Below are 15,286 nucleotides of genomic sequence, written 5' to 3'. Positions count from 1 at the left end.
CTAATGAAATTACAAGCACCCTTTAAATGTCAAAGAGAGAGGCAGAAGAACCAGAAGAGGAGTTAAGACAACACAATCAGAGTGATGTGATGTGAGACTCAACAGGCCATTGCTGGCTTTGGAGATGGAAGAGGGTGGTTGCAAGCCAAGGAATGCAGGCAGCCTTCAGGAGCTGGAAAAGGCAAGGAAACCAAATCTCTGCTAGAGCCTTCAGAAGGAATACAGCCCTGCCACCTTCTGGATTTCAACTCCCTGACACCTGTGGTGAATCTCTGACCTTCAGACCTGTAACATAATATCTTTGCATTGTTTCAAGCTGCTGCAATTTTTCACTTGTTACAACAGCAATAAAGAAAGAATACAACTTTAAGTGCAGTGGATTATGGAAGATCAATGTCTTGGTGTTCATCCTGTGAACTACACCAATTATACTGCTGATCCTGCTCACTGAGTCAATTGTCTTGCTGTTCACACTGTCCACACTGTTCACTGAACCCAGGGGAGGCAAGGCACGAGCTACAAGATGGGAAGTAGACTCAAGGAGCAAAACTGCAGACATGTTTATTCTCTCCGACTGATGCAGCAGCTGTAGCAGCAGACACGATATATTCTCTTCTCTCATGGCTGACCCAATGGACACAGACATGATGCATCAGTTCAGTAATCAGCCATGTAATCAGTTCAGTTCAGTCTCTCACTTGTGTCTGACTCTTTGCAACTCCATGGACTGCAGCATGCCAGGCCTCCCTGTCTGTCACCAACTCCTGGAATTTACTCAAATTCATGTCCATTGAGTTGGTGATGCCTTCCAGCCATCTCATCCTCTGTCATCCCCTTCTCCTCCCACCTTCAATGTTTCCCAGCATCAGGGTCTTTTCCAATGAGTCATTTCTTCGCATCAGGTGGCCAAAGTATTGGAGCAGCATTAATATGCCACTGCTTTCTAGGTGAAACTCACATATATGTGCACCACACAAAGTAGCCCATGATCAAGCAAATACTTCATGATGCCCATGTGCGGTACTATCAGTGATCTCAGCTGTTACATAAACCGTGCAAAGTCATTATTTACAGAACATGGGGTGACAGGGCATGAGGGCATGGGGGCAAGAGAGCCAGAATGGCGCCATCTTGTTTATTTCCCCACAACCAGTCATTCCAGAGGAGAGTCAGCTACAGAGCAGAGAGACAGAACTCAGGAGAAAAGCTTGAGAGTGAAAAATTTTCCTCTTTCTGAGGGTCAGAGTTCATGTTTAGGACTCTGTGCCATGAAGATAAACAGAACAGCTCTATGGTGGACAGTAAGGCAGTTCTTACCTCATAGAGTTAGACCCAGGGTAAGGGAGGGAAGTGGCTTGAAAAGAGAGCCCAAGGCATGAACACAGACGGGTGAAGTTCTCTTTCCTTCTCTTAGAACCTTCAGCAGAGTACCGTTAACTGCGGGACCTATTAGTCTTGGCTGTGCAGTGAGAAACTGAGCCAGCTCAGGAAAAAGGGAGCAACATATTTTGTCCCTTATCCCAGCAAGAGAGTGGTGAGCACTGTGGCCTCTTCCTTCACCAGCAGAAAACAGTTCATCTACCAAAGTGCCAATCCCACTGGAAAATGAGTAGAAGGAAGATGAGGAGCTGAATGAGAGGATTTTCCTGTGTGTCTTTTAGCCATTCTTGCAACTAAAGCTGGGGTTAGTATATGACAATACTTATCTAGTGTCGGCCTCAAGTGATCATAATTTGGGATCTAGAAATAAATAGAAGATATCTGACTCATAGCAATAAACAAAAATGTGAAAGAAAACCATTAAGTAAATTTAACTGAGTTCAAAACCAAAATGGACCAAATGAACCAGAAAGAGAATAAGCTGGAAGTGAGAAACACATGACCAACCTAGACAGCATATTGAAAAGCAGAGACATTACTTTGCCAACAAAGGTCCGTCTAGTCAAGGCTATGGTTTTTCCACTGGTCAAGTATGGATGTGAGAGTTGGACTGTGAAGAAAGCTGAGGGCTGAAGAATTGATGCTTTTGAACTGTGGTATTGGAGAAGACTCTTGACAGTCCCTTGGACTGCAAGGAGATCCAACCAGTCCATTCTGAAAGAGATCAGCCCTGGGATTTCTTTGGAAGGAATGATGCTAAAGCTGAAACTCCAGTACTTTGATCACCTCATGGGAAGAGTTGACTCATTGGAAAAGACTCTGATGCTGGAGGGATTGAGGGCAGGAGGTGAAGGGGACGACAGAGGATGAGATGGCTGGATGGCATCACTGACTCAATGGACGTGAGTCTGAGTGAACTCTGGGAGTTGGTGATGGACAGGGAGGCCTGGCGTGCTGCGATTCATGGGTTCGCAAAGAGTCGGACACGACTGAGCGACTGAACTGAACTAAGGGAGCACCGAAGTCTATCAACTGGACATTTAAAAAAATCTGATCACATTATATAGAGTAGGAATCTGTTTATACAAAGTTTCAAAACTTGCAAAACTAGAGTGCATATTGCTTTTAGTTGTATAGCAACATAGAAAAACACAAAAAATACATGAGAATTCAGACACATGGTCTGAAGAAAATATTTTTAAATGTTAAGATTTGTTAGAGCTAAGAAGTGATTTTACATTTATTTTTATTTCTATAATTAATTTTTCCTAGAATTTCATAAATTGAAAATCCAATAAAAAAGCAAAAAGGGGTGATTTTGGTTTCTTGAGTAATATATTTCAGATATATAAGATGGGATAATATGAGCTGATATGGGATGATATGGGATGATTTCATATATATGACAGGAAGAACACTCAGAGAGGACTCTACCTCATAAACAGGACAGCACTGTGTCAATTACTGATGAACAGTAAGAAGCAAAATGAGTGAATGTCAGTCATGTGACAAGTTTTCCATTCAAAAAGACATATATTTTGAAAAGCCTTTGGGAAAACTCAGGCTCACTAAAATTATAGTTTTATAAACTGAATGACTATAACCTGTTATAAATCACCACTGATAGAATGCTCATGATGTAAGATCGAATTCTATTATAGCTTCATGCTTCAAGGGCTATAAGAAAAGCTTTTATTTCCAGTTTCCATGTTCGGATCCACTAAAAGCAAACTAACTTAAAGTCTTCGCAACAATTTCTAATGCCAGAATATCAAGTGGACTGAGTCAAAGAAAATAAGATTTAACCCCAGATGAGTAATGCATTAAAAAGAATCATGAAATCTATTTGTTAGGGTTGTTTTTTTTTAATGTAATGCTTTTTGAAAAAGAACTGCTTAAAAATGCACATTTTCTTCAGCCTTATCTTCTGATTTCTCAATAAAAAGAAACATTTCTTATAGAATTACCATCTAAATAATAAGTGGCAATTTGCTGTATGACTCAGGGAGCTCAAACTGGCACTCTGTGGCAACCTAGAGGGGTGGAATGGGGTGGAAGGTGAGAGGGAGGTTCAACAGGGAGGGTACATATGTATATCTGTGGCTGATTCATGCTGATATACAGCAGAAACTAACACAATATTGTTAAGCTATTATCCTTCAATTAAAAATAAAAAAAATGAAAATGCTTAGGTAAATTGTACTACTTAATCACTCTGCTTTTTAATGCTTAACATGGCATTTATATAAATTTAAGTGATTCACAAATAAAATTTTAAATTCTATTTTTAGATTACTCATGGTGATAGTACTTCTGTTTTTATCTTATTTGAAACTTTGAATATAGGAGAAATTGTAAATTAAATTTTATACCTAAAACATTAAAATACTAAGATGACACATATCTTTGATACAAAGTGAATGTATCAGTGATTGTTTAAGAAGGAATACATGCATTTACAAATTAAATATCAATGAGTAAATATTTACAGATGCCTACTACCAAAAAGAATTTTTAAAAATTATAAAAGATTTGTAATATAATCCTGAGAGTATTAGCCAGTTAGAGTTCAGTGGGCTAAACCCAAATTGTAAAGCTTGGAGCTTTCTCAACATTTACAAAATGCTTGACTTACTTGAAAAAAGAAAAAGTGTCTACACACTCCTTGTCTTGTCATTGCCATCCCACTCACAGACTTCTACTTGTGTTGGACGTACTGCAGCCATATATTAAGGCAGAAACAGGCATAGCAGTTAGTGGAGAGGAAAGCGCAGGGAGAGGGACCCATCAAAGACAGCAAAGAAGTCTCCACATAAGACCACAAAGGAAGGGCTTCTGTAGGTACTGGAGGGAGAAATGTTTGTTGTGGAATGAACTTCGTGCTAGCCGTTTCCACCTCAAATACTGTGTAACAAAGCGGGATTATTCTTGAGTCAATATTAGAAAACCCTCATGATTCACCCTAAGAACTGAAGATAACTATTGGTAACCCGTCCTGACTCCATGAGACATTATCGCCTCATCCGCCTTCACCAGCACCACTGAGTCCCTCCCAGTAAACTCATCACTCTCTATTTAAAAAACACAATGTTATCATTGGCAGGATTATTGATGTCCAAAAGGAAAAAAGTACAACTCACAGAAAAGCCCAAACAGACTGACCACTCGTTCAGTCCGGCAGCAACACTGAATGGTGCTCTAGTCACAGACACAGATGAAAGAATTTTGGAGATGGCCCCAAGTCAGTGGAGAATGCACTCAACTCTCATGCTCAAACAACTCAAACACAGAGAAGCGAGAATATTACAGGCATGTGGATTTAATTGATATCATACTTTGCCATATTTGAGTCAAATCTTTCTCATTAAAAAAACAGATAAAACAGAATTCAAGGTCCACTTCTAAGCCTTCATTTCCATTAATGACTACTATTCTAATATCAGTCTCTATCTTACCCATTGATTTAAGAGTTCTCATTTTTCTCTTCATATATTTTCTTTTATTTAAATTATTATTAACTTCTTGGCTGAACCCTAGGTATGTTGGTAGTTCCCTACACTTCCTGCGTTGGAAGGTGGAGTCTTAACCACTGAACCACTGGGGAAGTTCCATGTATTTCAACTACATATTAGAATTCGCAAATGAAATAACAATTGTCTGAAAGAATAAATGTGGATTCTTAAAAAAACTTGCTTAAAAGAAGAACAAGAAACAAGAGGACAGGAATGAAGGAGGAATAAAGTTGGACCACAGGTCTATTGGTGTGTGGTTTCTGGGTGCATTTTAAAATGTGTCCATCTTAGAGATCTGCTAAAACATCTACACTTCAGAATTTCTCTGCCTACAAACTATTTTAGGGTCTCCAAACTGAGAAGACAAATTGAAAGAGAAGAAAAAAAAATTTTTATTTTTGAGAAAAAAGGTAGACAGAAGAAACCTCTGAAATTCCAGTGTTTAAAAGGACAAAATATAGAGATGCAAGTTTGAAGTTTAGTTATGCTTTTCTTTTAAAATAACTGTAAACTATGGAAACAGGAAGATTAACATCTAGGTATCTATGCAAACTTGATGACAGTCATTCGAAGTCAAAGGTTATTCAGTTTGTTTCTAGTTTATACTACAGTAATCGGTCCAGTTCAGGCTCCATGTAGGGACTGAATAACAAAAAAAGGGGAGAAGACCCTCTCCAGGGAAACTATCTACTCTGCAAAGGGCTAATGCCAGAGAAATAAAGTCTCAGCGCATTCAGTGCTTTGGTAAATCCCTCTCTATCGCCATCTTAGAGACATCCCACATAACCATTTCATTTAACAATGTTTTGGTGAATCTACTGAACTAAAATAGCTCCTTGTGGCACTAAGGTTGCTTAGATCTTTGGAAATGATATGATGTTTTTCATGTCAAAAGGATACCATTACATTTACTAGGATACCACCATCAGCAAATTAAATACTCGAGGGAAGAAGATAAATATGAGCAAAAATCTTTAATCAGTAAATGGAGATTTGTATTTCACATCTGCTGCTAAGTCACTTCAGTCATGTCTGACTCTGTGTGACCCCATAGATGGCAGCCACCAGGCTCCCCTGTCCCTGGGATTCTTCAGGCAAGAACACTGGAGTGGGTTGCCATTACCTTCTCCAATGCATGAAAGTGAAAAGTGAAAGTGAAGTCACTCAGTCGTGTCCGACCCTCAGCGACCCCATGGACTGCAGCCTACCAGGCTCCTCCATCCATGAGATTTTCCAGGCAAGAGTACTGGAGTGGGGTGCCATTGTCTTCTCCGATTTCACATCAAGACCTAAGATATATTTCTTTTTTCACTGGAGAGGATAGAAGTTTCTATCTCAAGTAGTAGAATTTAGACATAGCAGTGGACTGAAATTTCCTTGAACATTTTAGTTGGGATTATGGGCTGAACTGTGTTCCCCTCAAATCCATTTGTTGAAGTCTTAACCTTCACTTAGGGCTTCCCTGGTGGCTCAGATGGTAAAGAATCTGCCTGCAATGTGGGAGACCTGGGTTTCATCCCTGAGTTGGGAAGATCCCCTGGAGAAGGGAAAGGCTACCCACTCCAGTATTCTGGCCTGGAGAATTCCATGGGCTGTACAGTTATGGGGTGGCAAAGAGTCAAACACAACTGAGTGACTTTCACTTCACTTAACCTTCAGTACATCAGAATGTGACGTGTACTTGAAGACGGATTGCAAGTGAAGGTGTTATTGCTCAGTCATGTCTGACTCTCTGCGACCCCACAGACTATAGCTCACTAGGCTCCTCTGTCCATGGGATTCTCCAGGCAAGAATACTGGAGTGGGTAGCCATTCCTTCTCTAGGGCATCTTCCCAACTCAGGGATCGAACCTGGGTCTCCTGCATTACAGGCAGATTCTTTACCATCTAAGTGACCAGGTTATTAAAGAGTAATTAAGACTAAATGTCATTATGGTGGGCCTCGATCCAATATGGTCAGTATTCTTATAAGAAGAGAAGGACAGAATGTAGACAAGTGTTGAGGAAAGCCCATGTGAAGACACAAGGTCATCTACAAGGTCAGGAAAGGCCTCAGAAGAAATCAACTCTGCAGACATGTTGACCTCAGAGATCCAGCCTCCAGAACTGGGAGAAGATATTTCTGTTATTTAAGCCACCTGATCTGTGTTTCTTTGCTATGGCAGCCCAAGCAGGCTAATACAGTTAATGTCTGTCCCTTTTAGATTTCATGGTTTGTGACCACTTCACCACCTACAAGTTAGTTATAGACTGAAAACATGCATTTTCTTTCATGAGCATCTTAACAATGTCAAGAATCTAGAAAAGTTGCCATTTCTACAGTTATTAAAACCTAAAACAGTATTTTTATTAGAAGATTTCCCCAGATAGCCAGAAATAAATTTTAACACTAAGTTCTGGTTCTCCCTTCAGTCCTAAAATAAGGGTGGTTGGAATAAGTGAAAAAATTCTATAACTGATATTAACCTTTACTTGATCAATGATAAGAAATAAAATGGATCCCCTCTAGGCAATGGCTTTTGCTTAATGACTGCCTCCCTTTCTTATCCATGGTTTGTTTGTTTGGTTTAACCAGGATCAGAGTTACTTGCAAAATACTGTTGAACTGACTGATAAAGGAGGAACTCAGTATGAATCATATTATCTACAAAGTCATTTGTAGAAGAAAACATTCTAAAAGGGAGGTTAATAATTTGACATCTCATTATTAATACTTACTGTATGGTCTAGCATCTCTTGTAGGTGCTGGAAATTCTACGTTGAGCAATATAAGCTTGTCCCATGAAGCTTAAATTTCCTGAAAGAAGCTGTATTTAGCCATCAGAGTTCTATGGGCACTTAAGGACATCAGTTTACTTGATTAAGAAGTCTAGGGCAAAGGCCAGTAAACATTTTCTTTTTGTAAAGGGCCAGATGGTAAATATTTTAGGCTCTGGTGCCACACAGAATACGACAGCTACACAATTCTGCCGATAGATAGTAAAAGTGGTTTGAGATACTGTATAAACAAATGGTGTTTTCTAAGAAGACGGTTTACAGGCACGGAACTTCGAATTTCTTATCCTTTTCATATGTCATTCAATGATCTTTTGAACTTTTTTCCAACTATTTAAAAATGTAAAACTCATTCTTTGCTAGTGTTCACAGCCGAGGCATTAGAGAAGACCTGGTGAAGAGAGAACATGTATACTGAGAGCTGGGGGTAGATAAAATCAGACAAGGTAAATTGGGTGGGATCGGGTGGGGTGGGGGATGGAGCCTTCCACTAGTTGATGAACAATGGACAGTATTAGAAAAAGTTGTCTCAGAATAGTTCATCTTGTTGAAGCCGTCTAAACTTAACAACAGCAGTTCAGGGGATACAGAACAGAGACATTTTTTGTATCTCTACAATCACACAACATATGTGCACATCTCCTCAGCCTACCCGGAAACTGGACGGACTCCTTATATAAGCTGTGTGTAATTCTCACTTGACTCCGTTCGCCTGAAGGCCTGTGAAAGTAGCAAATGATCCTCTTATTCTCATGCTGCTTTGGCAAAGTGATCGTATTAGAGCAGAACAAAAATGAGTTCATAAAGGTACGTTTGTCCAGCCACGATTTGGCAATGAGTTTGCTGATCTTTAACTCCATTGGCGTAACTCTTTGTGATGTTGAACAACCCACTTTACGTCCTCTGCACATCCATTTCCTTCCTGCTAAGTAAGTAAAAATAGTATCTACCAACAGACCTACCAGAGTTATCCATGGAACACACAAAATACTTTGGCATGCACATCACAAGCAAATTCCCAGTTTTAGAGCAATTAGATGAACATGGATCTAAGATCAAACATTAATATTTTCCAAAGACCAATTCATCCAAAATCAGATTAAAAAAAAATGACGGGTGTGCTGGTACATATTTGAAAATAAGATATAGTTTTCACTACTTGGCTGCTGCCAAAACAAACGTATTTAGCTAATTTAGAAGGAGCAACAGGCTTTTTTTTTTTTTTAAAGCTTATCTGAAAAATAAAGTAGTTTTATTGACTTTAAAGTGACATTCAATTTTAATTGGTATAGTATTTGTTCAGTGTGCTAAAATGTAATGATTATCTGGCAAACATAGAGAGCATGCTTTTGGCCCTGGGTTCAATACTTGAGTGGGGATGAGGCAAAAAGGTTTTTCTAGTAATCAAGCCAGCACTGAGTGCCTGCAGTCCTAATATAACTGCAGTCACTAAGATGTTAAAGGGCTATCAAGGGTTTGAGTCCACATCGGTTGGTAAATAAATAAATAAAACAGCCCTTCTGCTCATTAGGAAACCATCCAAAGCCAGGGAGAGAGAATCAAGTTCCTAATTTATGAGTCAGCCACTTAAAAAAAAAAAAAAGGCAATGCTAGCAAGATCGTTCATGCAGCCTTTTCCCCATGCTGATCTTTCTGGAAAAATTAATTCTGCAGTACTCGGGATCACTACCAGTAAGATCTAATATACTGTCAGACTTAGGGGAAAAAAAACCATGTTGCCATGGGACTTCAAACAGAAGAGTGAAGAAATGATTATGGCAAATTGCTGTCCCGAATTAATTAAAATAATTTATATGACACGCTGTATAATTGAAATATGCAAAGTGTGGGAAAAAAGACCCCCATAGTAAAATAGACGCATAGTCAAGACAAGTGAAATGAAACTGAAAAATAAGGCTCCATCAGTGTGTTCTCCAAGTAAGCCATCAATTTTGTCTTCATTGTTGGCAGCATATTGACCAGTGGATCGAGATTTACCAGAAAATTGTTGACCACAATTATTAAATTCTACAAGAAAATATTCTCAGATTGGATGTCACCCTGTGAACCGCGAGACAATTGAGAAGACGTGATTTATTTTGCTTTTGATTTTCAAAAGCAAGAGTTTTATGTGTTTAAAATTCCCCATTAAAATAGCTTTTCATTCTCTTCTCATTGTCTCTTTTGCTCCTGGTTCCCTCCCTTCACTTCCCCTGCTGCCCCTTCCAATTCTGACCTACTCTGGTCTCCTGGCATTGTTCTGACATTTGCCTGGCAGAACATAAAACAACAAATATGTTCAATTTGAGTGGTTTCCTGCAATGTTATTCTATCAAACTGGCAATTTCCGAAAGGATTTAGAAAGGAGTGTACAATTCCTCAGACACCCGGGAGGTCCGACAGTGACTGCCAAAGCTGGCCAAGCTTAGATTGGGTCCTAATATCTGAGTAGAGAAAAACATCCTTTTTTATTTTTCACACCAAGTATCGGGCAGACTTCAGACACCATCTAAGTGGCCCAAAAGCTCTATATTTAGCACCTTGAAACTCAAAGGAGTTTAGGATATTTTGATATGTGCGGTGCGTGGGCAACGATTTTTTTTTTTCCAGCAGTCATGTCAAGTAATAAAATGTTAATCAAGACATTTAAATTATATCTAATGGCCTCATATAAGGACCAGATGCAAAATTCATTAAAACAGGCTCCTTGATTCCCTGAATAGTCATTTCCTGCTCCCCCACCCGGCATTTGACATTTCCAAGATGGTGGCAGCTTTGGAAATTTTGTGATTTGATTGTGGCTTGGCTTGAATTCAAATTATAGGGTCTGATTTTGATCAAATTAGACATCTAATGCCTCAGGAAGAACAGTGCATGCCAAAGTCAATGGCAGCACAATGTACTATTGCACTAACTGAAGACAGAATCCTGCAGACTCTCAGAGCTCATGATAATGCACTTCGTGTCCTCAAAGTATCCAGGGCTTCAAAACCGTAACAGGTTAGTGTGGCCCATCACATGTTATCATTTCAGCCCTTGGAGGGCTGAAATCTTCTGACCCAGCAATCTGGACTTGTGGGCCAATGCGTATGTTTGCCAGCGTGTATAGCAACAGTCCCTTATCCTCAACTGTCTGCAAAGGTAGCAAGAGCTCCGAGTAGTTGGGGCATGCCCATGTGGATTCTCCCATAACCTGCCTTAGTTATGCATTCACTTTTCCATTTCACATCAGTTTTTAGCACTGGGTTGAAAGATGTTTGGCCTTCCCCAGGGTGGCTCAGTGGTAAAGAATCCACTTGCCATGCAGGAGCTGCAGGAGACGTGGGTTCGATCCCTACCCCTGGAGGAGGACATGGCAACCCACTTCAGTATTCTTGCCTGGAGAATCCCATAGAAAGAGGAGCCCGGCAGGGACACGACTGAAGTAACTTAGCACTCATGCACACATGCATGAAAGATATTCTTGTGTATTTTTTGCTTTAAAACCAGAGAAATAAGCTTATGGGTTCCTGCCTGGAAGATAATTAAATGGACAAGGCATTGCATTTTTATCTTTGATAAAAACTCATCACTTTCCCCTTACACAGACTATCTCCTATCCTGAAATTCAGCAAACACAGGGACTTCCAAAACAACCTTTGGCCTTCATGCAGTGGCACAACACGGCCTTTTGGCAAAATGTACTGGCACCAGGCAGTGACCTAAAAAATGCAATGTCAATGGTGGTAAACCCTAGGTTCTGGAAGGGGGCTCATAAGATTGAAAGTGAGACGTGTTCAGTTGCTCAGTCATATTCAACTCTCTGCAACCCCATGGACTGTAGCCTACCAGGCTCTTTTGCCCATGGGATTTCCCAGGAAAGAACACTGGAGTGGGTAGCCATTCCCTTCTCCAGGGGGTCTTCCCAATGCAGGGATCAAAGCCAGGTCTCCTGCATAGCAGGCAAATTCTTTACCATCTGAACCACCAGGAAACCCTGCTCATAAGATTGTCCTTCCCTGAACTTCCAAAGCCCTAGTGGCTCCTAGAGTAGACAAAGAGATACTGTGCCTTACAGCATCCACCTCTGATCATCCTCTCCTTGAAGGACTTGGGAGTCCAGCATTTTTGGGGCCCAAAAGAAGTCTCTGAATAAAATGTGATATTCTGGGAGAAAGCCGCAAGACCAGACTCATCTACCTGAAAGCAGCTTGGTGACTAACTGCGTGCCCTTGAGCATGTCACTTCATCTCCCAAGGCATCGATCCATTCAACTACCACCCAAATAAGAGGTTACAATCTATGAATTAATAACAGGAATAGTGACTGGATTCTTAGAAACTAAAAAAATATTGAGTAAACAGCATGACTGTTGTTGAAATGCAGAGAGGGGTTCAATTCAAGTTGTTGAATCATTCCTTCATATATGAATAACATTCTCCTGGCCTTTGTGATAATTTTTTAGCAACCACTTTACTGTGGGCATGTTGTCAAAAAGTGACATTGGGAGTTTGGGACTTCACTTCTGGTTTTATATGAATTAGGTCTTAAAGGGCTGTGTATCTTGGACAACTCACTTAACTACTCTAGACCTCGCCTTTTCTCTACAAGGAAGGGAGAACTGTTTCATGATCTTGAAGATCTCTTCCAATCTGTTCTATAAATGATTTCTGTCCCCAGCCTGGTGTCTGGGGACACCAGGAAAGGAAAGCAGACATAAAATGATTAGGAACTTAGCTTTCTTTTTGGCCTCCAACCTGGAAATAAGACACCTCAGGATAAGATATCAGGAAGACAGATTATTGTACATCTGTTTTTTCCTTAGGGTTTGCATTTTCAGTTACCAAAGCCATCTCTATACTGGGGACTTTCATTGTCATGTATATAGCACCTCTCTTCTAGGTCGATTATCAAGTCTGTGGCCTTTATTTTATTAATATTATTTAAAAAACATTTATTTGGCTGCGCTGAGTCTTAGTTGGGGCACATGGAATCTTTAGTTGTGGCATGTGGGATCTAGTTCCCTGACCAGGGATCAAACCCAGGGTCACCTGTATCAGGAGCACAGAGGCTTAGCCAATAAACCACTAGGGAATACATCTCTCTGCTGCTCCCTGGTGGCTCAGAGGTTAAAGCATCTGCCTCCAATGCGAGAGACCCAGGTTTAATCCCTGGGTTGGGAAGATTCCCTGGAGAAGGAAATGGTAACCCACTCCAGTATTCTTGCCTGGAGAATCCCATGGACGGAGAAGCCTGGTAGGCTACAGTCCTATGGGATTGCAAAGAGTCGGACATGACTGAGCGACTTCACTTTCACTTTTCATTCAACTTTACTCAACACTATCAAATCTGCCTTGGTAGCTGTCTGACCTTCCTCCTGGATATGGTGATTCCCTAGTCGAAGAAAAAGATAATATCTCAAAACTATGTTGCTACAATATACCATTTCATCTGGTATATTCTGTGCTGCCCTTCACATATATTTAAAAATGAGAAGTGAGATAAAGGTTGATCTTTTCTTGGTTCAATGCCGAGACAGCTGACAAGCCAGATTCACAGCAACATGTGAGAGCTAGGATAACATCATGAAACCAGGAGATGGAGACTCCTGGTCTGCAATTCTGTTAGGTCCCCAAAACATGGCACCATTGACTCAACGGGCATGAGTTTGAGCAAACTCCAGGAGATAGTGAAGGACAGGGAAGCCTGGCATGCTACAGTCCATGTGGTCGCAAGGAGTCCGATACAACTGAGAAAATGACCAACAACAAAGTGTGTGCTACTGCAGTTAAAATATTCCTGATTTGTTTCATGCATCTTAAATCCATCCTAAAACCTAATAAGAAAAGCATGCTTTTATTAAAACAATATTGAAATTATCTTTTCATATGTTCATTTTTTCAGAGTCTCTGGTTTTTGTAAAAAGAAAAGATTTTGTTTCATTTTTACAAGGAATACAAGGAATATTAATACATGAATCCTGTAATACAAAATGACTCACTTTTTACATAATTTCATTTTCAGGAAAGATGTAGAAGATGTAAATAAGTGTATTTGTAATTAAGAATTTTCAGAAAAAATAGCTTTCAAATATTGGAAGTATTTCAGATATATATATTTCTTTATAGAGAGATTATTTGTATATGTTTATATGCTTTTTTCTCAGAAGAAAAAATGGCTGAATTCTTCTAAGAACTCAAATCAATAAAATTGAGAAATCAGGATTACTATTGTAAGTTTATCATAAATTGCTCTCTTATCCAGGGAAAAATTAACTTTTTAAAATCTTTCTATTTATCAAGAGGCCTGTTTTAAAATTGAATGTATGTAGTCCAATGATTAAAGTGTGGCTTTTTTTAATCTTAAAATATGTCATCACTATAAAAAGATAGTGAAAAAATGAATGAAACAAATGAACAATATTTGCTGAATCTGTCCATTTTCAAATGTCTGTGACATATTGGTAAGTGATGTTTGTTTAGTGACCTGCCTATAAAATAGAGATTTTGTCAACAGTGCCCTCAATTAGATTGTATACTTAGGAGTTTATAGTTCACAGATATCAATCTTGATTAACCGACTAATGTTAAAGAAATCATTTCTCAATAGGGCAAAAAACCATTAGCTAGTGAGCAAGATGGCATTCCTTTTAAAATTTCATTATGTTAAGAGCCATGTGATTCAGAAATGCCAACTAACCTTGTGATTCATGTATGATATTTAATGCTTGTGCAGTCTTTGCAAACTAACCTTTGCCTTGGAATCAAGTTTAAGTTATAAGACTTCCTATGAAACTCTCTGGAGAGCAAGAAAATGTGAGTGCTTAGACATACAGGAGAAATGGGATAGAAGTATAAATTCATGCCGATGTGAGTAAAAGTGGAAAGCGTAAGTAGACATCTTAATTGTTGGATAATACAATCCTGCTAAACTGAAGAATCTGCCCGCAATGCAGGAGACCCGGGTTCGATCCCTGGGTCGGGAAGATCTCCTGGAGAAGGGAATGGCTACCCACTTTAGCATTTCTGCCTGGAAAATTTCAGGCAAAGAGATTGGCACACTACAGTTTGTGGGGTTGCAAAGAGTCGCAACAGCAGCTAAACAGCAACAACAAATGATAGATATGAAGGTCTAAGAATCATTTATACCTCTGATTATTAACCCAGTTTCATTCCTTTAGGCAAACCTATTTCTCAGTAACTTCTATTTGCTAAGTCCAATGCCAGATACCATGGATTCACAGAAGAATAGATCAAAAATTTGACTCCTGGAAATATTATAGTAATAGTGTGAGTCTAGCTAGTGTGGAGTTATGTAGAGGCTAATATAGTGGTGTTAAGGGGAAAATGGAAGTAACAAAGCATAGTGCTTGAGAATGTAGCTTTTGGAGCCCAGCTGAATGGGTTCGTGTCCCGGCTCTGTTATTTATTACATGTGTTTGTAATAGTTCTATGGCTCATCTACAAAACTGAGAATGATGATAACAGTATTGCCTTCCTTGCGTAGTAATGATAAGAAAATGAGTTATTATTTATAAAGACTTCAAAGCATACCTGTCACATGACGAGCAGGATACAAGAATTTTTGAATAAATAAAGTTCTATGTCTTGGGAAATGATTAGAAAAGTAGAAACTACTTT

The 15,286-nt window shown here is 39.4% G+C and overlaps 1 protein-coding gene across 18 annotated transcripts in view; it reads right to left on the bottom strand.

Moving 5' to 3' along the window:
• LOC129624595 (uncharacterized) overlaps window positions 1-15,286 on the bottom strand; it is a 324,961-nt gene that overhangs the window by 56,545 nt on the left and 253,130 nt on the right. For 8 of the 18 annotated variants that reach the window (XM_055542753.1, XM_055542752.1, XM_055542757.1 and 5 more), the window contains one exon: window positions 7,623-8,592. The exons of 8 other annotated variants lie outside the window; for them this stretch is intronic. In XM_055542753.1, coding sequence (XP_055398728.1) covers window positions 8,231-8,592 — 362 coding nt within the window. In that variant the 3' untranslated portion in view covers window positions 7,623-8,230. Of the gene's footprint in view, window positions 1-7,622; window positions 8,593-15,286 lie in introns of those variants that run through there. 2 more of the 18 variants (XM_055542754.1, XM_055542750.1) reach the window with 1 other exon arrangement.

The sequence above is a fragment of the Bubalus kerabau genome, chromosome 12 (genome assembly GCF_029407905.1).
Source record: "Bubalus kerabau isolate K-KA32 ecotype Philippines breed swamp buffalo chromosome 12, PCC_UOA_SB_1v2, whole genome shotgun sequence".
NCBI classification, from domain to species: Eukaryota; Metazoa; Chordata; class Mammalia; order Artiodactyla; family Bovidae; genus Bubalus; species Bubalus kerabau.
Note: the sequence above shows the minus strand (reverse complement) of the source record. Positions and strands in the feature narration are given on the sequence as shown.